Source organism: Danio rerio, chromosome 13, assembly GCF_049306965.1.
Source record: "Danio rerio strain Tuebingen ecotype United States chromosome 13, GRCz12tu, whole genome shotgun sequence".
Taxonomy (NCBI): domain Eukaryota; kingdom Metazoa; phylum Chordata; class Actinopteri; order Cypriniformes; family Danionidae; genus Danio; species Danio rerio.
The window spans coordinates 18,025,565-18,050,159 of record NC_133188.1 but is presented as its reverse complement, the minus strand read 5'-3'; the positions used below and the strand labels follow the sequence as shown (position 1 = coordinate 18,050,159).

Below are 24,595 nucleotides of genomic sequence, written 5' to 3'. Positions count from 1 at the left end.
GCTGTCAATCAATTTGGTGGGCGGGAAAAACACCACTCCTTTATTAGATTTGGATACTATTTTAACATTAAGTAAAAATGTAAGGAAGTAAAGGAAGTAAAAAAAAGAGAGACTTATGGTGTTTATCATTCATTCATTCATTGTTTTTGGCTTAGTCCCTTTATTAATCAGTGGTCGCCACAGTGGAATGAACAGCCAACTTATCCAGCATATGTTTTACGCAGCGGATACCCTTACAGCCGCAACCCAACACCCATACACTACTGCATTCACACACATACATTACAGCTTTAAGTCCATTAAGTAATACATTATTATTTGCAACTTTGTTAATGAATGCTACAGCAAACTGTTACTTTCACTTATGAGATGAAACAATGGAGTATAAGTTACAAATGCAACTACTGAGGTCAAACAGGCAAGGGGTCAAAACTGGTGCAAACAACAATGTCAAGGATAATTCACAAAAAGTAATAAAAAAATCCAGGCAGAAGTCGAGGCAGGGAGCAAACAATCAAAAAAACAAGACACAGTCCAAGATCAAAAACACAACAGGGCAAAAACACAGGAACGTGGAAACACTCATTAATGCACATAACAGCAACACAAACAATGGTCAAATACACGACTTGACTAGACAGAGAAACAAGACTGGTGCCCACCCTTTTGGTGATTCAGGAGAATCTGGCACCTACTCCAGGGACTCAGGAAGGGAATTTGTAACCTTCTATTTGGGGAATTCAGGATGATCTAGCACCCGCCATTTGGATAGTTCATAAGGATTTAGCGGTTCTGGCAGTGGCGAAAGCTCTGGAATTGGTGGTGGCAACTCTGGGAGTAATAGCTCTGGTGGTGGTAGCAGCTTTGGCAATTCAGGTGATAGTGCCCATTCTGTTGGCTTCCCCTCCTTCCGCAAACCAGCACTGTTCTGGTAAACATCCATTCATTTTCTCGTTCACACACACACTTATACACTAAAGCAAATTTAGATCATTGATTCACCTATACCTTATGTCTTTGGGGGAAACCGCATCTTGAGGTAACCCATGCGAGTAAGGGGAGAACATGCAAACTCCACACAGAAATGCCAAATGGCCCAGCCTGGACTCGAACCAGTAAACTTCTTGCTGTGAAACAACAGTGCTAACTGTATTTCCTATATATTTTTTTCTTCTGGAAAAGGTCTACTTTTTTGTTTGGCTGGAATAAAGTCATTAAATAAAGATTTAAAGGCAATATTTTTAGCCACATTAACATTTTTCCCCTGATTTGCTACAGGACAAACCACTGTTGTCCAATGATTGCCTAATTACCTGAGCTTACCCAATTAATTCAATTAGCCTAGAAATACCTCAACAGATTAATTATAATTATCAAGTACTTTAAAATAATATAGTTCATATAGGTAAAAAAATTGCATTTTAATTTCAGTTTTTTTTTTTTTTTTTTGGAGTCCTAATCTCTAGCCTCACAGTGCTTTGGTCCACTGACTGCTTCCCCTTTACCACAGCTACACCACAAGCCTAGTGGGAGAGAACAGAATTTCATCGGTAGTTGTGGAACTCCAGTAATAGGCTGTCAAGGCAATTTAGTGACTTTATACCTAGTATGAACTGATTATTTTATTTTCAACTCTGGGAATAATGAGTCAACCTAAGATTTTTTTCACAAACGATTTTGAGTGTATTTTTTTCACAAGTTTGTATTATATTAGTAATTATAAAAATACCTATCTTGTTTAATCTCACAGCTCATTAGACAACTTGTAGGCTAAGTATAGGCTACCTACTCTAAAAATGTTGAGTTGTTTAAAAAAATACAAATCCAACATCTTGGTTTATCACTTCCATTTATAACCCAGTTAACCCAATGGTGTGGTCTGTATATTTTCTCAAACCAACCACCATTTTATCATTTGACCAGTGTTAAATAGACACACCATACACACACCATTTCACTTTACATGACCAATTTGTATTTCATCCTATAATAAAAGTGCAGCTTCAAAATCGCAACTGCACAGAAATATTAAGATATGAAACAACTACATTTAAGATCCCTTTAATCATTACAGGTTTTTATAAATTGTGTTTTATTGGCTTTAAGAACCACCATCATTTTGAAGGATGTTATCATTGCCCAAATGATTTGATCTAGGTCTCCACCTAGTGACCATCAAATTACATTACAGGCAGATCTCTTTGATATCTACTGTCTACAGTAGGCACATTCCAATCATTTCAAGGCGTACTACTTAAATAACCAATCACCATTTGTATAACTAATTCACATTTTGCAAACTCTAATTCAACTCAGTGCCTTTTAGCTTCACTGTGAGCCTTTTGAGACTCAGCGTGTCAATTTACAGACGTGTGGCAGTAATTTGACCTCCTGCTGACTGCAGTGACACAGGAGGCAATCTAATGACAAACTAATGACACAGTCTCCTGGCAACAGCGGACGCTGATGATTACACCTGTGGCTGCCATCTGCATAAAACCACATACCCAGCCACGTCTACAAGAGAGATGGGGTATTTATGAAAATATATTCTATTCATTTCTTAATTGTTTGCTTTTATGAATCATTAATGGGCGAGAAAGGAGAAACTTATCGTGTAAGACTTCTCAAGGCTCCTTGTGGGAATTCAAAAGAAGTGAGCAGGTGGCTGTGCAGACGCATGAATCTGCCCTGTGAGAAAGGTCCAGAGGGAAGGTATGACTTTGAAAGCATGGCGGAGACAGACAGACGTGCATTCTCCAAATTCAATCCTGCAGCCAAGCAACCAGCTGAAAATGCGGCTCTGGCCCCTCTGCGTGATGGTGTGTCTCTAATAGATCATTGCTCTGGTCAACTGAGTACAGGGGCACAGGTGCATCTGGAGGTAACCAGCAGAACTCCATTCGTCAATAGGGTTTATCCTACGTCTGATCTGTGGGTTCCGGCAGGTGCACGAGACAGGCCTCAAACTCCACCAACCCGACCTTCAGCTTTGATATATGACAATTCTGAACACAAGAGGTGGAACTCGAGGATGAGACCAGAGGCAGCACTGAAAGCAAAACTTGAAGGTATTGTAATCACAACCTTTTTTGTTCTACAGGTTAGGACTGACTGCAGCAGAGTGTTACAAAAAGCAATTTAAAATATCTGACTCTTACATATTTATCATCACATTCCATCTGCTCTTTCATCAGGTTGGACAAATGCACAGAGCATTAAACAACCCTCTCAGGACAGCCATGAAATAAATGCGGTCAGTCATAGCTATGCTCAATTATTCATCCCTGCTACTGTAGCAATACTCTTGTATGCTGTTTGTTCTGAAGCTTTATCACTTTTACAGTTCTGAACATTAACTATTTATGTGAAATGTGCCTTAAAGGAACGGTTTAATCAAACATTCTATCATCATTTACTTGCCCCATATTGATCCAAACCCATTATGACCTTTTGATGGAGACATTATGGAGAATTATATTTGAAAAAGTAAAAAACTTACAATTACAATCTTTTAAAATTACACAAAAATAACTGTGATTGGCTGGGCCATTCTAGCAGCTTTATTTTGTTTTCTGAAAAAAAAAAGTTTTCTCTGTGTTTTGGGATCATTGGCTTTATTCAAAAGTGCCACCTATACCCTCAAATAGTAAATGAATTTGAAGGGCTGTTCTGTGCTCCCAGTACACTATTTGAGGGAGCAGCCATTTTTAGAGATGTCCAAAATTATAGTGGACCTTATGTAGTGCACTGAATCAATTCCACATTGAACAGCAATAATGAGTCCACAACACATGTACACTCAACAGCTAGAGAATATTATGTACTGTGAGAGCTGAAATAATTTACCTGTCTGACCACACGATGGCATCTAACATCCAATACTATATTATTGGTGTAAGTTTTATATTAACATATATTTTTTGAGGGGCGGCACTTTCATCCCACAGCAAGAAGGACACTGATTTGAGTCCCGGCTGGATCAGTTGGCATTTCTGTGTGGAGTTTGCATGCTCTCCCCGTGTTCATGTGGGTTTCTTCTGGGGGTCTGGTTTCCCCCATAGTCTAAAGACGTGGTATAAGTAAATTAAACTGGCTGTAGTGTATGTGTGTGAATGAGTATGTGAATGAATGTTTCCCAGTACTGGGTTGCAGCTGGAATGGCATCTGCTGTGTAAAACATTTGGTGGATAAGTTGGTGGTATAGTCCACTGTGGCAACCCCTGATGAATAAAGGGACTAAACCAAACATGAATAAATGTATTTTTTGACAAGGTACTAACCCAGTGACAGCTCTTGTAACTTTATATAAAAAGAGTTTTTAAGTAGTTGTTGTAAAAATTAACAATAATAACAATGACAGAAGCAGCCATTAAAGTTTCTACCATATTTAAAGTTTATTATGACGTTTCCATGTGTGGTTAGGTTTTTTATTGTGAGATTTGCAAAAATGTGTACTTTTGGATTTGGGGCAGGCATCTAACACCAGTCAAATGTAACTGGATAAGCTAATCAAAGTCTTTTGGAGTACTAAAAAAATTAAAGCAGGTTTGTTTGGATAAGGTTAGTGCTAAACTGCAGTATGCGTAAAAGTCAATTTTTGCAAGAATTGAGAACCCCCGTCCCCCTGGACTATACTGTTTTCTCCCAGTTTACAGGAAGCATAGATTTACTTGTATCTTGTATATCTTGTATTGATCTAACATGGACACATGTTTATGTATAGAGTTAAGAGAACTTCACAGACTCTTCAAGCATATCCCAAATGCCACTATCTGGTCGTGTCCACCTGCAGTGCTTTACAGCTCACTGGAGGGCAAGATTATTAGCACAAAATAACTTCAACCTGCTTCTGCTTTGACCAGTATTTTTATGGCTTCGAGAAAAATAAATAAAGTGGATGCAGAGACTACATTGAAATGCCACAGCATTAAAATCAATGACATGTGAAGAGACATTGACTTTGTTACAGTTGCCTAGACATTCAAAGTCCAGAAGAAGTACCAAAAGCATTGTAAAAACATTCCATGCGACTACAGTGATTCAGCTATCATCTTACTATGGGCAGTACAAAGGTCCTCATCTCAATTTAAATACCTCAGTGTTGTTTGTGTTAGCATCCTTCAACATTTACAGATACCCTCCTCAACCCTAGGTCCACCTGTGTCTTCTGTATCCAGCCTTCCTTTAACTTGATAAGGCCTACAGTAATTGCTTATGAAACATTATAAAACCAGTATGTGTTGCCATGGTTTCCAAATTCACCACAATTTAATCAATTTCAGTATTGATGAGATGTGCTGGATCAACACATCCAACCTGCAGGATTTGCAGGAAATTTCTTTGTGCCAGATCTCACAGGACACGTTTAGAGGACTTGTTGAGTCCATGTCTCTGCGTGTTGGTGCTGTTTTGGCAACATTAGAGCCAAACTTTAGACTATGGTATGTTAAGCAGATAAACTTAATGTTGTGAATGATTGGTGTTGTTTATGAAAGCTTGTAGTGCTTTTATAAAACAATACACATTTATTTGCATTGTATGGCTAAAACTGTTCTTCAGAATTTCTACTTTTGTGTTCCAGAGAAGAAAGAAATAAATCATACTTATGTTACATTTTATGTTATGCTTTTATATTACATTTGACCACTCTTTAGACCAAAGGGCATTTGCTAAAATTACACGATTGTGTCATTTTACTTTCCTTTCATAGGATCCGGATCCATCTGTTCTTTTTGATAGCAAAGCAACAGCAGCTCAACAATATATCTACACTTCTGCAACCCAAAGGTCTGATTATATGCTATAAAAGCTCTCTTATCAATCAACTCAACCGTATGTACTTTTCAAATACCTTTAGTACCTTTCGTCATTTTATAAGTTTGACACAAACTTTTATTCAAAACTTGTATATTCAAGTTATACAAAAACAACCCAAACATTTCAAAAACAAATTTGACTAGGTTAGCAGGGAATGCCTGGGAAGAGCAGGGATGGACAAGACTGTAACTGATGAAAATAAGTACTAGAAGAATCCAGTATGCAAGTAAAATACTTTATTGACGTATTTAATAAAGCGCTGGAACAAAGTCCAAAAACGATAAATAAACAAACAAAAGATAAGGTATCCCGCTCAAACAGGGGTCAGGGAACAAACAGAAACAGAACTGTAGATCTGGATCTCAGGCGGAACTCCACGCCAGTCCTGAACACAGACAGAGAGGACATCAAAAACAACAACGAACTGACACAAGACAAGAGACGGGCTGTCCAGATATAGCCAAGATAACAAGTCGCAGGCTAATCAAAATAGCAGGGTACTACATAGAACTTGACATAACACTGACACACATGGAACACCAAAACAAAACAAAGCCATGTGACCAAACAGACACTCAGAAGTGCGCACACCTACAACCGTGACAAAGACAGGATATGACATGACAAGACTTGACTCTCTCAAAGATTGATGACAAACTGGCACAGGACAGCTGACAAGAGGGAGCTATAAAGGAGCACACATTAATAAACAAACAGGTAAGCAGGATTAGCTAATAATAGGTTAACAAGGAGCATGGAACAAGACAATAGACAGGAGAGCACATAATACACAGATACAATAGAAGCTCAAGTAAAACAGGACTAGAACACACAGGCAATGAGAGAACCTATTAAACTCATGCTCACATGAAACACAACACGAAAGCATGTAGTCACAATGTAAACACCAGGCCACGTGCTTTACAAAACACCAACAGAAGACTGAACATAAGACACAAGCACATGGTAAATGAAAACATTTGCGTTGCACTCACACATGTGATGTGCATGTTCCAACAAACTTAACTGAAGAGCTGAACTAAACATCACACCGCCGACAAAACAAACACAAGCACGAGAGGTCAAATCCCGAGCATGCCTGAACCTCGCATGTCCACATCAAACGGGAAACCATGCGCAGCAATCGAAGGACGACGACAAAGACAGGATGTGAGTGCTTGCCCCATAAAAACTTGAGCACATCATACAAGACAAGAAAGGACCAGTGTCTGGACTGTGCCACCAAAACAAGAATTAGCAAGACCGAAGTGGCAGAATCCTGACTCAAATTATTATAGGCCTAAAGAGAAGTTTGATTATTTTGTAAAAGTATTTGATCGATATTGTCATTATAGTACTTTCATTGAGTTTCATGCTACTTTCCTCTTATTTCCATTACTTAAATTTTAACTGACATTAATATTCATCTGCAATTGATATTTATTTGTCAAATGTCCAGGAAAAATATACCTAATGGGAAAATTTAATTGTGTGGATATAGAGGTTATGAGGATGTGGCCTGGGACTCGAAGTTGCCTCCTCGTCACGAACCACCCATATCTTCTCTGGAAAAAATGGCTGACCCTGTGAGCCAGTGCTTTGTGCTAAAGCGATACCATAGTAGACCTGAGCTTTGGCAGGTGAGTCTGATGCACTGATTACTTTGGGGAAAGATTTTTCCTTTCTTTCAGGCCATTGGATCCCATTGGAGCAAACACCAGTTACGTGGCACATTTAACCCAAAGAAACCCATTAGCTTGTAAGTGATTAACCTAACCTTTGATTTTAGAATTATTACAACTGAGAGTCTAGACAAAGTCTTTAGACATATGCATTATGGCCACGTACACACTATTGCTAAGTTTGGTTGTCAGTTCCAGTTCAATTCATTACACACAAGTTCAGTAATTTCCAAAAGGAACACAGCACCGTACCACCACACTTACAAAAATGATATCCATATGGAACCAAATGAAACCCTAGTTATTTACATATTTAAAACATTTTAAAATGTCAGTATGGACTGTGCAATGAATCCAAGGAAAATACATATACCTTTACACAGTAGTGTTGCCAGATATTAAAGTCAGATATTAAACAAGAACAAGCTTAATCATAAAATCTTTGTATTTTAACATAGTAAAATATCAATATCCATATCTGTATGCTTCATTAACTCTATAAACTGTAAAATGGTAAAATTTGTGAAGCGACCATCAAAGCAACAAAACACCACCAAGCTATTTCAATTCTGAATCTTTCTAACATACTAGTATCTATTTTCATGCTAATTGTACTTCTATTTTTAGACCACTAGTATTATAGTTCTAGTATTTAACACTATTCTAAGATTCCTTAGATCTCATTAATTATATAGTGATTTTCAAACAATTAAGAACTTTTTGAATCCGAAAAACATACTGTGACAAATGTTGTCATATTAATTCAGTGTTGTCTAGACTGAACTTTGGGATATCTGATGCTGTGCTAATACTACAGGTGTGAATGAACGAAGGATATAAATGAGTGGGGTGAATGAAATATAATTAGTATAGGACAAATAAAGTGTATTGGAATATGCATAATAACTACAGTAGATGTTTAAAAAAAAATGAACCTGTAACAACTTTTCAGTTACAACGAGACATCAGCAAAAAATATTCTCATGACTATTGTGAATGCAGATTTTTTTAATAAGCACAATTTTGGTTTCATGGTTGGACCATTAGGGTTTCTGTAAAACATTTATGACTTGTTTACCTACAATATCTTTAACACATTTTATTCATCTGTATTTTCTTCATTGCCACCTGTATGTGTATTTGCTTAGTTGGATAATTGTTATCTAACTCAAGTTATAACCAGTGTTGGGGGTAACGCATTACAAGTATTGTGAGTTACATAATAATATTAAGAGTAAGTAATGAATAAAGTAACACATTACTTAAAAAATAATAATAATATTTGAGTTACATTTTAGATTAATTAATTCACTTAAAAATAATAATTTGCTGAATTAAAATTAGTGTAATCACATTGAATCACCCTCAATAAGAGAATGAGCTCTTAGGAACAGGCAGAAACCAAGACGTCAGAGTATTAACACATTGCTTTCAACTTTCATTAATCTGTACATGGCAAGTATAGCGTCAGGGAGTTCTCAGAAGGTATCATTATTCAATTTGTTTTTAATTATTGAATTATTTTTTTAAGGTAAATGAAGGTAGGTTATACTGTGTGCTGTCAAATGCTGAGCTCGTCTATTTAAAAGTAAGTACCCTGCAAGTTCTGAAAGAGATCAAGCCTCAGGCTGTTATGAAAAAGTAACGCAAAAGTAACTTAAAAGTAACATAACGCATCACTTTCAATAAAAAAATTACTAAATAGCACAACTAATTACTTATTTAGGGAGTAACTCAATATTGTAAGGCATTACTTTCAAAATGAACTTTCCCCTGCATATATTACAACTACTCACTTCAGATGTTAAGCATTAAACATTCACCAGTGTGATAGAATTGACCACAATACTTCAAACTGATTAATTAAAACAAGTGTTAAAGAACCTAAATGTGTGTATGTGGCTTAAACATGAGTTTGTGTATAATAAATTATGTTCTTCTTAATTAACAGCACCAGTTCATGCCCAAAATCAGGCCATATTCCTTTATACTGGTAAGCAGATGCAGAAAGGTTACTTCAGAATTACCCTTCTTAAACTACATGCTTTCCTATATGCTAATAATTTGCTCAAAACTAACACCCAAAAGTGCTACTGTACTGTACTTAAGCATGCAAGTTCCGATTGGCGCATGAGCAAAAGTCAAACCCTCTTTTGCTAATTTTAAAAAGCCAATTTAGAACTGTTAATTTTTTTTTGTTTGTTTTTTGTTAGTTAGTTAAAGTTTATTGCTCGTAATAAAGGGATAGTTAGTGCAACATTTTATTCATTTATACACCTTTCACTTTTTCCAAATTGTTGAAAACTGGTACACACTGACTTTTGTTTTTACTACTTTAGAAGTCTGTGGTTATATCTTTTGTGTTTAATGGAACAAAACAAAGAAAAAAACTTAAACTTATTGGGAACAAGTTAAGAATGAGTGAATGATGAGAATTTTTATTTTTGGGTCAACCATCCCTTTGAGTTAAATAAACTAACACTTATTTATTAATGGTTTGATGTGACTGTACAGCGGTACAGTGGGCTCTGAGAACATGGACAATGTGAACATCCCAGAAGAAGACTTCACCCCTCTGACAGTTTTGAGGAGCAAAGTACCTCCTCATACCCTTACCAGCTAGTATGTGTCTGAATCTGTATATGTTGTAACCATATATCACTTCTGTTTTTTTTTTTTTTTTTTTTTTTTTAAGCAATGTTTGATTTTCTCTGCAGTCGAACTACTATTCCTGGTTACACTGGAAAAGCCCGGTTTGATAGAGCACAGACTTCAGAGGCCAGTCTGCCTTCTTTGCTTTGTACTCCACAAACAGCAGGGTAAGTCATTATAACATTGTAAATTCAGATATTAAGTTTGGTCTGAAAAGGCCTAGCCATCTGTCCAAGATGTTTTCCTTTCTACAACCCAAGATATTGGGACTGATTCCAATATCTCTTGATCACACAAGTAATAAATTGTTTGGATTAATAACAACAACAACAACAACTCTTATAAACTATAATAGCAAAGAAAAAAAAACGTATAAGTATAAATATAAAGCAAGACCATGGAGGTGTGAACCTAAACTGGTCTCACGGTTCAGTTACGATTATCATGCCAGTGATTTATTTAATTTAAGTTCTTTGGGCATTGACGATGCTTTCTATACAGTTTTATTTTTTCTTCACAGGACAGCAATTCTTGTATTAAAATGTATAAATCTATTTATATGTATATACTATTTTTAATACAATTTTGACCTTTAAAACGAAGTGAAAAATATAAACTGTACCTTTAAAAACTTAAGTACATACACAAAACAGGAACATTTAAAGCAAATAAACAAAAATCCCGCTCACTTTCTGAGCCTTGTCTAGCTAGTTCTCTTACACCTCTATAATTGGTCATGCACTCAACAGAAAGAGCTGGTATTGGCTCTAACTGTAACACCTGGGTTCACTCAAAGAAGGCACAGGACCTCAGGATTATCAAAACACGTATATTTATTTACAAGACTTACGGAGATGACCACAGGAAGAACATGGAGTGAAGCTAGACATCGACATAGTGAGAATACCAGACATTGGAGGAAATGAATACAAGGACTTGGTAACACTTTACAATAAGGTTCATTAGTTAAGGCATTTACTAACATGAACTAATCATGAACAACACACAGCATTTATTAATCATAATTGAACATTTACTAATGCATTATTAACATCCAAGTCCATGCTTTTTAACATTAGTTAATGCACCATGAGTTAACATGAACTGAAAATAAACTACTGTATTTTCTTTAACTAACGTTAACTAACATGAAAAAATGTATTGTTCAATGTTTGTTCATGTTACTAAATGCATTAATTAACATTAACTACTAAACCTTATTATAAAGTGTGACCAAGGACTTAAATACAGATGAGGGTAATGACAATGATTTAACACAGGAGGATGAACACTGGTGGAACAGATGAACATAACTAGTGGCTAAAACTGGAACAAAGGAGCACATGGTGAAGGTCACATGAGAAAAGCAAACACAAGAGGGCGTCAGGTTGTGACTCTAACGCTCTGGCGCTGTTCACTAATATGAGGCCCACAGATTGTGTGTCATCTTCAAAACAGATTTCAGCAGATTTTTAGCCCATCATTAATTCTGTTTATTTACTTGAGTAAATGTGTAAATCTGAATTTATTCAGTTTTTATTCAGAAATTTATTACTTTTTATTTAATATTTTAAGGTTTTAGTTATGATACTCCGCTGGATACTCCCAAAATAATTCCGCAGAAATCCGCAGATTTTTACCAAAATTCTCCGCAGAAATAGCAAGAAACGTCTGCAGATTCCGTCTGGCCCTGCCAATAAGTAACACTGATAAATGGCAGCGGCGATCACAGCAGATACTTGACAGACACGGAGAGGAAACTCACTCTGCGCCTAATACCAAATGTGTGTCATCTTCAAAACACCAGTTTTTTCGCCATTGGTGTCATTGAGTTCTTGGCCGGATTAAAAACAATTACGTTTTCTGCCGATTTTGCTATGCAAAATGGCGTAAATTGTGGAGTTTGCACTGGAAAACGCAGTGATCTTTACCTACTTTTCATCTTAAACGCTAGCATTTGGAGCATGACATGCGCTTGGTAATAGATGCACTTTGACTCATTTGGCTTTCCATTATCCGGATGTATCGCTGTAACAGCCAAGAGGAAAGGAAAAGTCACACCAGCAGGTCAAATGGGCCACAGTGAGAGAGAGAGAGAGAGAGAGAGAGAGAGAGAGAGAGAAATGGAGTTCCCTTTCATTTTCTCAAACGCAGTGAATTAGGGGCTTTTGCTGTAAGTGTCAGCGAAAGACTGTCCAGCAAACACACACACAGTGAAATTGTGTAGTTTCTGCGTTTTTAAGCAGTTAGAGTGTTTTAATTGTTCGTCCTGGCCTCCCTCGCCATAGTAAGCAACATAGAGCACATGAGATAAATGACGTCAGTACACAAAAAATGGTTATGATTATTACTGAACTGATACTGTATTGTCTGCATCTGCATCGCAGTGCACCAAAGAAATAATTAATTTTGAGACCCCTACAAGACCATTACACTATTAACTAATTTATTCATTCATTTTCTTTCGGCTTAGACTCTGATTTATCAGAGGTCGCCACAACAGAATGAACCGTTTACTATTCCAGGATATATTTTACACAGCGGATGCTCTTCCAGCAAACTTCACACATAAATGCCAACGTATTTCAGTCTTTTTACTTCAAAATGTCATAGTTCATTTAATGTGATACTTGCCATGTGTTTGTAATTGTTAAAATTGAATAGAAATGTAATCTTTTAATTTATTTATACTGTATGCTAGTTACAAATGTTTGTCAAGGGTAAACAATAACTTGTAAAAATAGCTAATTGATAATAAGGAACTTTAGTTATCAATATTCAGTAAATCAAACAAGCAACACTGTTGCTGTAACTGTATTAATATATATTAATTCTAAAAAAAAAATCAAAAGTGTTGGTAATGTTAAAACTAAAGCTTTAGTAATATATTTTTATGTTAACAAATGTAAATAGTGCTAATGTAAATTCTGGAAGAGCATTCAATGTGTAAAACATCTGCTGGATAAGTTGGTGGTTCATTCCACTGTGGCGACCACTGATGAATAAAGGGGCTAAGTCAAAGGAAAACTAATGAATAAACAATATTGCTAACTTTACTCCTCTTTGTAAGATCAATTTATCTCAGTAGATGGCAGCATTGCTTTGTTTTCAGAATGTTCTTCATGAATGGAACTAATTCCCACAAATAACTTATTTATTTAGAATAAATACTTTTAATCATGTAAATCCTGTACAATAACCAAGCACCACATACTTGTATTACATTTACTAAAAACACTGTGAAGATAAAATCAAGATTAATCATGAACTGTTAATGCTGATAAAACTATATGGAGAAAAAAATAATAATTGAATACATGTTAAATTGAATTTTTACTATTTGTCAATTCTGTGTTTGTAAGTTTTTAAGTGGGCTGTATTAGACATGCTCTGCAGCAGTTTGCACATCACAGGATCACTCTCATTTCACTTTGCACAAACTTTTCACTCAATTACCTTCTCCTACAGTATCTTTCTCTGTTTCTGTCTTAGTATATGTCCTGTATTTTTTTTTTCAAACTCCTCCTCCTTCCTTGTTCTGTCTTTGCATCTGTCCTAGATTTTAAGCTCTTTAACAGAGTGTGGCTTCATCTGGAGGTGTGTGAACTGCACATAAAGCATCACTACACTCTCAGAAAAAAAGGTACAATGAGGGTACAATTTTGTTCCTAGAGGGAACAAAATATAAAATTGTACCTTTAAAGGTCCTATATTGGTCCTTAGGGTACAATTTTGTACCCAAATGGGCTATAAAGGTACAAATGTCCAGATTTAGGTTTGAAAGGTACATTTTTGTACCTTTTATAGCACATTTGGATACAAAATTGTACCGTAAAGGACTAATTTGGCACCTTTAAAGGTACAATTATATATTTTGTTTCCCTATAGGAACAAAATTGTACCCTCAGCTCATGATAAGACCAAGACACTATATAACACTAATTTAAATGTATTAATACTAAACATTATTACTAAAATACATAATTAAAAAATATAATAAATAAATTGATTGAATTAAATATTTTAATAATTAAATTTTCTTACGTATTTAAATTAAAAAATTTTCTCAAAAATGTTTATAATTAAATTTATAATGAATGTAATTTTAATCATTAAAAACGTAAATACTGGTTTTTGCTTACTGTTTAAGACCCTATAGTTTATGGGATGTAGAATAAGAACCATGCAGAGTGACAGCATCTTCATACAGGTGGTGATGCTGTCTCTTTAAGAATTTGGCTTGTTGAGACGTTATAGTAGTGTTTGTTACTGAGGCGGTCCGTCGAGTGTGCTGGCTGTTTACACAGAACTTCGCACGCTTTGCAAAGAAAAGTCTATTTTGGAGTCCACACTTTTCAGGTAAGAATGTATTAAAGATATATTTTTAATCTCATTTTTACATGTGAAGCCGTGTTCTGTTGATTTTGTCTGACTCTCGGGTCTCGGCTTTCCCCCGCTTTAAGTGCTCCGGGCTGGCCTGCAGGATGGAGTTTGCTAATATGTCTGCAGCTTATTAAAGAAGTTAATACAATGTGATATCGAAGTCACCGAGGGACATAACGTTATAGACGGTGAGTACTATATGCTGTTAGTTTTCTCGGTGTAAAAGTTCCCTTTATCGCCTACGTTACGTATTTGTGCCTTATATCTTACGTTACGTTAACGTTACTGCTTTATTAATAAGTGTTGCCACGGCGGAATATAATCGCAACCCAGATAGCAAAATACACTCGGGCCAGTTGCGGCGGCAGAAGCGAGCCGACGCTGCCGTATCCATGCACCGGAATCGGGCCGTGACCCGTGAGTAATGTGCGGTGTGGCCCGGAGCTCGCGCGACTAAAGTCTTCATATACCTTGGTATAAAACCTTTTGTTATTAATACTGGAAATTTGTAATTATCGATAATGTTTTATATTTTGAGGCCATTTTTCTAGCCACGGTTGACCGCTGAAATGTAATTTTAGACGGTTATATAAGTTACACCGCCACCCAGATAGCAAAATACACTCGGGCCAGTTCCGGCTAGATTGTCGCCTGCCGAAGACTTACCCCTCGGCCCAACTTCGGCTGCCGGACTCGGGCCGGATGCCTGTGGACTCACTGCCCGATTCCGGCCCGAATCAAGCGGGCCAGATGCGGCGGCCGTAAGCGAGCCGACGCTGCGCATCCGCGCCGGAATCGGCGCGAGGGTAATGTGCGCTGCGGCCCGGAGCTGGCGCGACTCCGTATTTATACACCTTATAAAACCTTTTGGTATTACATTGGTACTTGATATATGGTATTACAACCATTTGAATTTATATAACAGCAAACACAGACTATAATGTAAACACAAAGTGTAAGCACTGCGTTTAACCTTTGAATAAAGTGCAAACTGCATACATATTCTGTAACGAAAATAATCAGACAAATGACAAAATAAATAAATGTTAAACGTTTATTGATTGCAAGAAAAAAATAGTACTAAAATTTTATACATAATTTTGTAGTGCACAAGAATATCAATATAAAAACAACAATAAAACAACACAATAAAGACACACAGAAAGCTTTAAACAAAAAATCTAAAAATTACACACAAACACAGATGTTTTTAAAACAACCCTGTTTTCCCAATAGACTTGAATTAAAAATTTGTAAAAAAACAGCTAAATTTTATATAAACCTAAATATAGAAACCCATTTAAGATATAGCAAGAAACATCTTAAAAATACCAATGACAATCCGTAAAATATCCAAGTCAAACTTGTAAAAAGTACTGCAGAATTCTGAAGAAACATCTTGAAACATTTTTTAATAAAACATTAAAATAATAATAAACAAACAAATATATATATATATATATATATATATATATATATATATATATATATATATATAATTGCAGAAGTATAAAGTCAAACTTATTTTTAAATAAACTTGAACAAAATCAATTGCACAAACAGCAATTTTCTTTCAACACGTCTTGTGCAATTTTATATTTACAATTGTATTTGTATTACGTTTATTAAAAATGTATCAAGATGTATCTTCAGAATTTGGCGCACACACATACATACATACCATACATATATACACACACACACACATATATATACATATACATATACATATATATATATATATATATATATATATATATATATATATATATATATATATATATATATATATATATATATAAATGCAAATGAAAGAAACAAATTGTTCAAGTATCAGGGAACATCCTAATACACTTAAAATGTTGTTTAAAAAATAAAACAAAATAGTGATGTAGACATTTGACACATTAGCTTTCTCTTCTTTCTTCCTCCATCCCTGTCAGGGGCAAGTTGTAGCTACCTTGTAATGCATTTTTCCACTTCTTTATCAGTGGCGTGGTATGGACATTTTTCCTCACTCCATCTGTGATTAAAAGATAAACAGATAATTAGTAGTGAACAAGTACTAATGTAAAAAAAAAAGAAAAAATTAGGAAAAAAGTAGGCTACCTACGAAGCAAAAAAAACAATAAAAAAAACAAATAAACTTAAAACACTTTGAAATTAGCAAGAGCTTGAACTTACCAGTTTCTTCATTTGTTCGGGCTGCTCCTTTAGTTGATTTTCAAGCTTTTCCAAATCAAATTGGCCAAAGGAAGGTCAAATGTGTTTACATCTGGAATTTCATCACGTCTGTTTTGGTTTTGTGAGAATCAGGCCCAGCTGCTGCTTTATGACGTTGCATGATTTTAAAACTTCAGTCAGTCGTGCTAAAAAAGAAAAATAACAGATTAGTATAAATCAACCTGTAGCTTATTCTCATACAACTTCTGTAAATACAACAGTGGGTTAGACACTGCTGATATTCTCTAGTTGATCTTTACTTTCTAGCTGCATTAAACCTTAACAAATTTAGTGATGTCTTCAATTCTTACAAAGACATCACGAGATGCAATAAGTTCTGTCTTGATCTCAAACTGCACTAGAACAAAGACTGTAAATGTTCATAGGTGTACTGCAGGAGTGTCCAAACTTTTTGGGTCGAGGGCCAGATGCAAAAAAACAAACGTTGTCGCGGGCCAAATTTTACATACATCACACAGACACGTGTGTGTATATATATATATATATATATATATATATATATATATATATATATATATATATATATATATATATATAAATACAGTTGAAGTCAGAATTGTTAGCCCCCCTAAATTATTAGCCACCGTTTATTTTTTCCCCAATTTCTGTTTAACGGAGAGTTAAACATTTTTTTCCACACATTTCTAAACATATTAGTTTTAGTAACTCATTTCTAATAACTGATTTATTTTATCTTTGCCATGATGACAGTAAATAATATTTGACTAGATATTTTCAAGACACTTCTATACAGCTTAAAGTGACATTTAAAGGCTTAACTAGATTAATCAAGTTAACTAGTCAAGTTAAGGTAATTAGGCAAGTTATTTTATAACAATGGTTTGTTCTGAAGACTTAAGGGGCTAATAATTTTGACCTTAAAATGGTTCATAAAAAAATTTAAACCGCTTTTTATTCTAGCCGAAATAAAACATAAGTCTTTCTCCAAAAGAAAAAATATTATCAGACATACTGTAAAAATGTTCTTGCTCTGTTAAACATTATATGGGAAATATTTAAAAAAGAAAAATAAATCAATGAGGGGCTAATAATTCAGACTTCAACTGTGTGTAGATAGATAGATAGACAGACAGACAGACAGACAGACAGACAGACAGACAGACAGATAGATAGATTTATAGATCATAACAAGAACTGCTGCTTAATTGAATGCATGTAATAGCGACACCCGGTGGTTATTTATTGAATTACGTTCATTTTTGTATAGCGGGCCAGATTCTATTGATATTTATAAAAAGCCTCGCCGCGGGCCGTAGTTTGGACACGCCTGGTGTACTGGAATGTACAGTATCTGTGCATCTTGATGGTGGTCTTAAGATTTCTGCCATAGTCATTGATGGTGATGGTACTTGTGGTGCTGCATTGATTTCTGAAATCTTCATACCTGCCTTTTATCCAGCCTCTTTGTTCCAAGTAATTTTTCTTCATCATGGTATAGATGTGTCTATACTGTCCCTTAATCAGATACATTTACAAAACATCACTTTAGTATAGTGCCAGGTCAAAACTCACAGGTTGTAATAGATCAATGACATAATGTTGACAGTATGTGTTTAAAATAATTGCAAACAAACCTGTTCTGTCTTTAGATGTATGACAGGCGATCATCATCCTCATCTGTCTACCAGTCAGAAATCACAGTTGGGTTGGATGTTGGAGTCGAGCTTCCTCATATGCATCTATAATGAAACATCACATTGTTGTTAACCTCCCGTAAAGAAAAGTTCAAATCCTAAAATACTATCAAAGTTAATTAATGCATATAATACCTATAGTGTAAATAATCAGTACACAGAAGGTTGCACAAGATTTATTTGGAGATTCATGCAGAGTGACAGCCTTATGAATCTGAGACATAGATTTGTAAGATGGTCAAGCACATGCATTATTCTGTACCCATGAAGATTAACCTACCATTGTGAAAAATGTTTGATGATGATAGCCAATAACAATAAACCATTTCAGCTGTTTGTGAAGCAATTAGTAATGTAATGTCTGAAAAGCTCAATCTATGTTGAAAATATATCAGCAGTTTACAGCTTATAATGGACTTTAGCACACAACTATAACATGCCTATTCACGTTCAAAAGAGTGTGCCATTGACTTCTTTGGTCGTGATGTGCTGCAAAATGATCTCACTAACCTTTGTTAAACAAGAACAATAAGACTTAACCAACACATATTGTTACCCATTCATTTAAATCAGAATTTATCACTGTCAATAACATAAAAAATAAAAAAACCAACATCAAAATCTGCTTTAAGACGTTCAGTTTTACATTAACTGACCATTACAGCTTGAACAAAAGATATAATTGATTCACATAGGCTAACACATATGAATTAAAGTGCATAGTAATATATTTCTCTTGGACAATTTAAAGAGAATAGTAAACAGTCGAGTTTCAATCATTTTTCGCGACTAACTGCATAAACAAGATAAACAATAATATTTTATTAATCCAAAACGATTAGTTTTTATTTACACATAATCACAGAATTAATACTGTTGGATAAGTATACGCCTGTACAATGATTTTTTTCAACATCCACGGTACTTTATAATGTTAAATCAGGAAAAAAAAACACGTTTTGCCATGTTAGCGTTAATGGATTCGTCTACAGAAACTTTCTTTAACGCAAAGTTAGCATACACACAAATTCGTTTCATGTTTCTTTAAAATAATTAAAATAGTTTTCAGTTACTACACACGTTACAATCTAACATTGTGTAAAAGGAAAAGGAACTTTCAGACGTGTTTGTAACTGTTAGCGTTAGCATACATTAGTCGTGTCCAGTCGTGTTTTTTAAAGCAAGTTACATTTCGTATCAAACGGTTTTAAATTACTAAACGCTGTTACAACCAAACACCGTGGAAATGTTTTAAGCTCTAAATTCGCTAATTATACAGTACACAAGCAGTAAAAAGCTTACCTTTCTGACCGGAATCGATGTGAAATCTTTGAAAAACCAAACTTTTTCTTCTTGTGATCTTCGTGCCATGGTGGTTGACAACCAGCTTTTTGGAGCATTACCGCCACCGTCTGGATTGGAGTTTGGATCATGAGTTTAGTTCTAGTCACGCATGTGTTTATTATGAAACCAACTTCTGCTTTAAAACAAAAAAACAGCACAGGAGCGTGCTATCTCAAAAATAAGCGAATTTTACATAGTTTTTCTCTAGATGACATGTATAATCTATTTATAAATAATATTGTTTTGTTTGCGTCTAAACATTGCGACCATCCACACTAAATATTCTTTTTTTTTTTTTTTTTGCTATCGTACCATGAATATTTTCTCAAATTATCATTAAACGTGGAGCTAACAGATTACTAGATAAAATAAGAACTTAATCGGTTGCCATCAGCCGAGTCCTTGCCAGAAGCGGCCAGGACTCTACAGACAGACTCGGACCGGATATGGTTGACCGGAATCGGGCCAGTGCTTTACAGCCGCATCACAGCCGCATGTGCGCGAGCGAGCTGCGGGCCGCACTCTGCCCGGATAACACTCGCCGATGCCGAGTCGGAGCCGGAGGCGCCGGAGGGCAGCCGAGCTCGGGCCGATTACTGCCTGCTATCTGGGCATTTTGTGAAGAAAAATCACAATTTTGTCACCGACAAAGCGACTGATTATGTAAACGTGGCTAGTTACAAACGTGGCGTGTGTAACTTATGCTTGTACATATCTTCGTTTCAGTGTCTAAGTTACATTAATGTTGAGGAGTGTCCACAAACTCTCATGTCCAGAATTGTGGGTGCTTTACTATCGTTTAACGTTATACTTATGTTAATGTAGAATTATTAACATACCATGTTGTATAAATCGACGTTTTAAGTTATACTTTGTTCTTTAATGTAATAATTTGTCTCATCTGTTCTGAAACTGGTACCTTAAGCTATTTTACCTATTTTATTAATATCTCAAAATAAATAAATGGTTATTGCTTTATCTTGTTGCTTTCCAGAAGTTTTTGAAGTTTCCAATTGTCTTTCAGGACAAGATTGAACAACAGAATGCAGCCTAACAGCATCAGAGCAATGAAGGCAGGTCATATGAAAGCATGGCTCAGTTACAAGATGTAAGTATGTATCATTATCTATACCATGGTTTTAATGGCTTACATACTATTTTAAATTTGTAGGTTTTTACTTACAAACAACAATAAATGTACACCCACATGTTTAAAATTATTTTCTAGGTTTTCATCGAAAGAAAAGAGATCAACTGAAGAATGCTATGGACCTGACTCTAAGGTACTCTTTCTAAACTTTCTCCACTTGATTAATATTATTTAATTCTAGCTTTGTATGGATTCCTTCATATTTGTTTGTATGCCACATCTTATGTTCCAGGAATTGATTTTACAGCAGCACTTCTCATGTTGCCAGCCTTGTTAAGCGAGACACTTCAACATTTCGTTGTGCTCAGGTGCGTATGTTGTTTTCTGTTTAGTATATGCTGTGATAAATGCATTTTATAATGCTTGATATTCTTTATATTAGGATGACGCAGTGGGTAGTGCTGTCACCTTACAGCAAGAAGGTCGCTGGTTCGAGCCTCGGCTGGGTCAGTTGGCATTTGTGTGAGGAGTTTTTGCATATTTTTCCAGTGTTCGTGAGGGTTTCCTCCAAGTGCTCCGGTTTCCCCACAAGTATAAAGACATGCGCTATAGCTGAATTTGGTAAGCTTATTTGTCTGTAGTGTATAAATGTGTGTGTGAATAAGTGTGTCTGGATGTTTCGTAATACTGGGTTGCAGCTAGAAGGGCATCTGCTGCATAAAACATATGCTGGATAAGTTGGTGGTTCATTCCCCTGTGGCAACCCCAGATTAATAAAGGGACTAAGCCGAAAAGAAATTGAATGAATGAATGAAATTTATATTAGTCTTTTAATCTGTGATACTTTTTTTTTTTTCTTAAATCAGTGAATATTAATTATTTTACTTTCTATGCATGTTAATTTTCTCTTCATCAGTGATAGAGTGACTGATATTAATGTAATTACTGCTTTGTCATTTACAGTGAACCATCTTCACCACATCCAACAGTTCAAGTACAGGAGGACACCACCGACTGGACAACTGTGTTAACAAGACGAGTCACGGCAGTCTTCAGAGTTGATGGGATTGCGATTAGCCGGGCTAATGATGTGGACGAATATACATTTTTGACATATCCATCTTATTAGAAGAACACCTTGATGTTTCTGCAGTGGAATGTTTTGAATGAACGGTGGACGGTGACAAGCCTCGATCTGATCCAGTTACCAGAGTGATCAACCTTGTTTTTTGTTTCTCTACATGCTCTTGGGATAATCACAATCATCAAGTTAATCCAGCACACTGCTCTCATTCATGCATAAAGCAAATTTTTAAATAACTTGTGGTCCTAATGACTATCAAAGAACATTTTCCAGATATGAGTGCCTTACATGTCATGTTTATCAAATTACAACTCCACTTGAGGATGATGAGGAGTAATCTACTGATGTTGAGGAAGAGGCTACTGATGTATTTGGTTTTCTGCACTGTTGAAGCAATTTATAGAGAAAGTTTGCCTTCATTTTGAAATACAGAGAAAATGTTGATGACAAATTATTTATTATGACTGAGTATTCTGACTAAAGACAAATACTTTGGACTTTATAAAGTGCAGTACTTGATGTAGCCTGTGTAATGTTTTATAAATCTTAAACAGTATTCTTGTGGTCTTTGTATTAAGTGTAGATTATTTAGTTTTTATTTTTTATCTAAATTGTTCTTTTTACTGTTTTACATGTCTGCTTTATACTTGCTGTGTAATTTTATTTCTTAACACATTCAGTTGTAAGTTGTAATGAAATATTTCTACATTAATAAATAAAAATGGACATCTGTGAACCAAAATATTTTATTTATTTATTTGTGCATGCAGTCACCAAAGGATCAAAATGCCTGGGTCAGTACCCTGAAAATACTATATAATATAAAAAGGTACATTTTTGTACCTTCAGTGTCTAGGGTACAAAATTGTCCCTTAAAGGGTACAAATGTAGAAGGTATAATTTTGTACCTTTAAATAGAGGTACAAATTTGTACCCTTAAGGGTACCACCCCAGTGACGGGCCATTTGTACCCTAAAAGGTACAATTTTGTACCTTTTTTTCTGAGAGTGTATAGATGACATCAAGCAACATTCTGCAGATCAAAAATAGTACAGTATTCACATTTTTCCGCACTTGATTCTACAATTTAAATAATGGGTTGCACTTCTGATTTGGGGAACTTTAATTCAATAGAACTAAAACAAATGCTTTTAATAATCCATATATGTTGTGAAAACTGAGTGGGAGGTATGATTAGCTTTGGGCTTTATTTTTATCCATCATGAAAATAAAGTTATTCCTGTTAACGTGAGCTCAGAATCACAAGCATATATTTTAAGTTCAAGTTTTAAGTTTAGTTCCTCCTGATTATTAAGGACTCTTTTAGAAAATTTCTCAGTATATTATTATATATTAGGGACCAAGCAGAAGTGCTGGCAGGACCTTTTTGGAATTGGTCAGTTTATTTATTTATTTACAGTTGAAGTCAGAATTATTCAATTGTATTCAATTCAGCTTTATTTTTATAGCGCTTTTACAATGTAGATTGTGTCAAAGCAGCTTCACATAAATGGTCATAGTAATTGGAACAGAGTAGTTCAGTTTTTAGTGTTTAAGTTCAGTTCAGTTTAGCTCAGTTCAGTGTGGTTTAAAATCATTACTGAGAGTCCAAACACTGAAGAGCAATTTCATCGATGGGTAGCTCTACCGATCCCAAACCATGCAAGCTAGTGGCTAGAGGCTAATTATTAGGCCCCCCTGAATTATTAGCCCCCTATTTGTTTTTTTCAACAATTTCTGTTTAACGGAGAGTTCATTAAGATTATGAATCATTTACACTATGAATCATTTATAAAGCATTAGCATATAGTGAATTAATTATCTGTTAAGCATTAACTCTACATTAATATAGTTAAGTAGTAGTAAGTAGCAGTTATAAACTACTTAAGTAGTAAGTAGTTTATAACTGCAGATACAAATGCTCTATTCTTGACTTGTATGACTTGTCAAATGTATAATGTTACTAATTAATTGTATTTTTATACTTTGTTAATGATTCATTTTTCATTAATAAATTAAATATTACCTCATTTACAAACCAGTTAATTAGTTGGATGTTTTTAAAAATAATTTGGAATGAGTTAATAAACACTTTTAATTCTTATTATTCAGGCATTTACTAATAGTGCAATTGTATGTTAACAAATGCTTTATTAACTCAACTTCATCCAGTTTGTGGCCTAATCTAAAGTAAGGACTACTTATGCTTTATAAATCCCTTAATGACAATTAAAGGCTCAGTTATATTATAAACTTTATTCATTTTATATTTATTTGAAGATACATAAATGAAACTGTATCAAATGAAAAATAAATCTTTGCATCCTTATCTAAAATAAAATTTCTGTACAATATAAATATCACTAAATAACTTTTAAATGTTGTATCATAATATATTGTTAAATTATTATATTGTTGTGGTTTTATCCAATTTTCACAGTAATTTTATTTTTAGATAGGAATGGAAAGATTATTGTTCCTTTAATACTAAGCCTTTGATTGTCAGTTATAAGCGATTATAAGCATAAATAGTCCTCACTTTAGGTCACCAAACTGCATGAAATTGTGTTAATAAAACATTTATTAACATACATAATGACCATTTCTATATGCCTTAATAATAAGAAATATAAATTTTGAT

General features: G+C 34.9%; 1 protein-coding gene and 2 long non-coding RNA genes across 9 annotated transcripts in view; 2 read left to right on the top strand and 1 right to left on the bottom strand.

Annotated features, from left to right (window-relative positions):
* Window positions 1-1,498: 1,498 nt before the first annotated feature.
* Window positions 1,499-24,595, top strand: part of spmip7 (sperm microtubule inner protein 7) — a 37,772-nt gene continuing 14,675 nt past the window's right edge. The window contains exons 1-9 of one of the 7 annotated variants that reach the window (XM_073920041.1): window positions 2,403-2,884; window positions 2,949-3,071; window positions 3,198-3,256; window positions 5,714-5,790; window positions 7,322-7,460; window positions 7,512-7,579; window positions 9,454-9,495; window positions 10,017-10,124; window positions 10,220-10,321. In XM_073920041.1, the coding sequence (XP_073776142.1) occupies window positions 3,035-3,071; window positions 3,198-3,256; window positions 5,714-5,790; window positions 7,322-7,460; window positions 7,512-7,579; window positions 9,454-9,495; window positions 10,017-10,124; window positions 10,220-10,321 (632 nt within the window). In that variant the 5' untranslated portion in view covers window positions 2,403-2,884; window positions 2,949-3,034. Of the gene's footprint in view, window positions 3,072-3,197; window positions 3,257-5,713; window positions 5,791-7,321; window positions 7,461-7,511; window positions 7,580-9,453; window positions 9,496-10,016; window positions 10,125-10,219; window positions 10,322-24,595 lie in introns of all 7 variants that reach the window. The other 6 variants (XM_073920042.1, XM_021480771.3, XR_012388729.1 and 3 more) reach the window with 6 other exon arrangements.
* On the top strand, window positions 14,400-22,696 carry LOC137487381 (uncharacterized). Its single transcript, XR_011005927.2, has 7 exons — window positions 14,400-14,513; window positions 14,618-14,725; window positions 20,805-20,888; window positions 21,009-21,063; window positions 21,163-21,238; window positions 21,313-21,491; window positions 21,834-22,696. It is a non-coding gene; the product is annotated as an uncharacterized lncRNA (long non-coding RNA).
* Window positions 16,776-18,515, bottom strand: LOC137487380 (uncharacterized). The gene is made up of 3 exons (XR_011005926.2): window positions 18,377-18,515; window positions 18,187-18,257; window positions 16,776-16,906 (listed from the first exon to the last, which is right to left on the bottom strand). It is a non-coding gene; the product is annotated as an uncharacterized lncRNA (long non-coding RNA).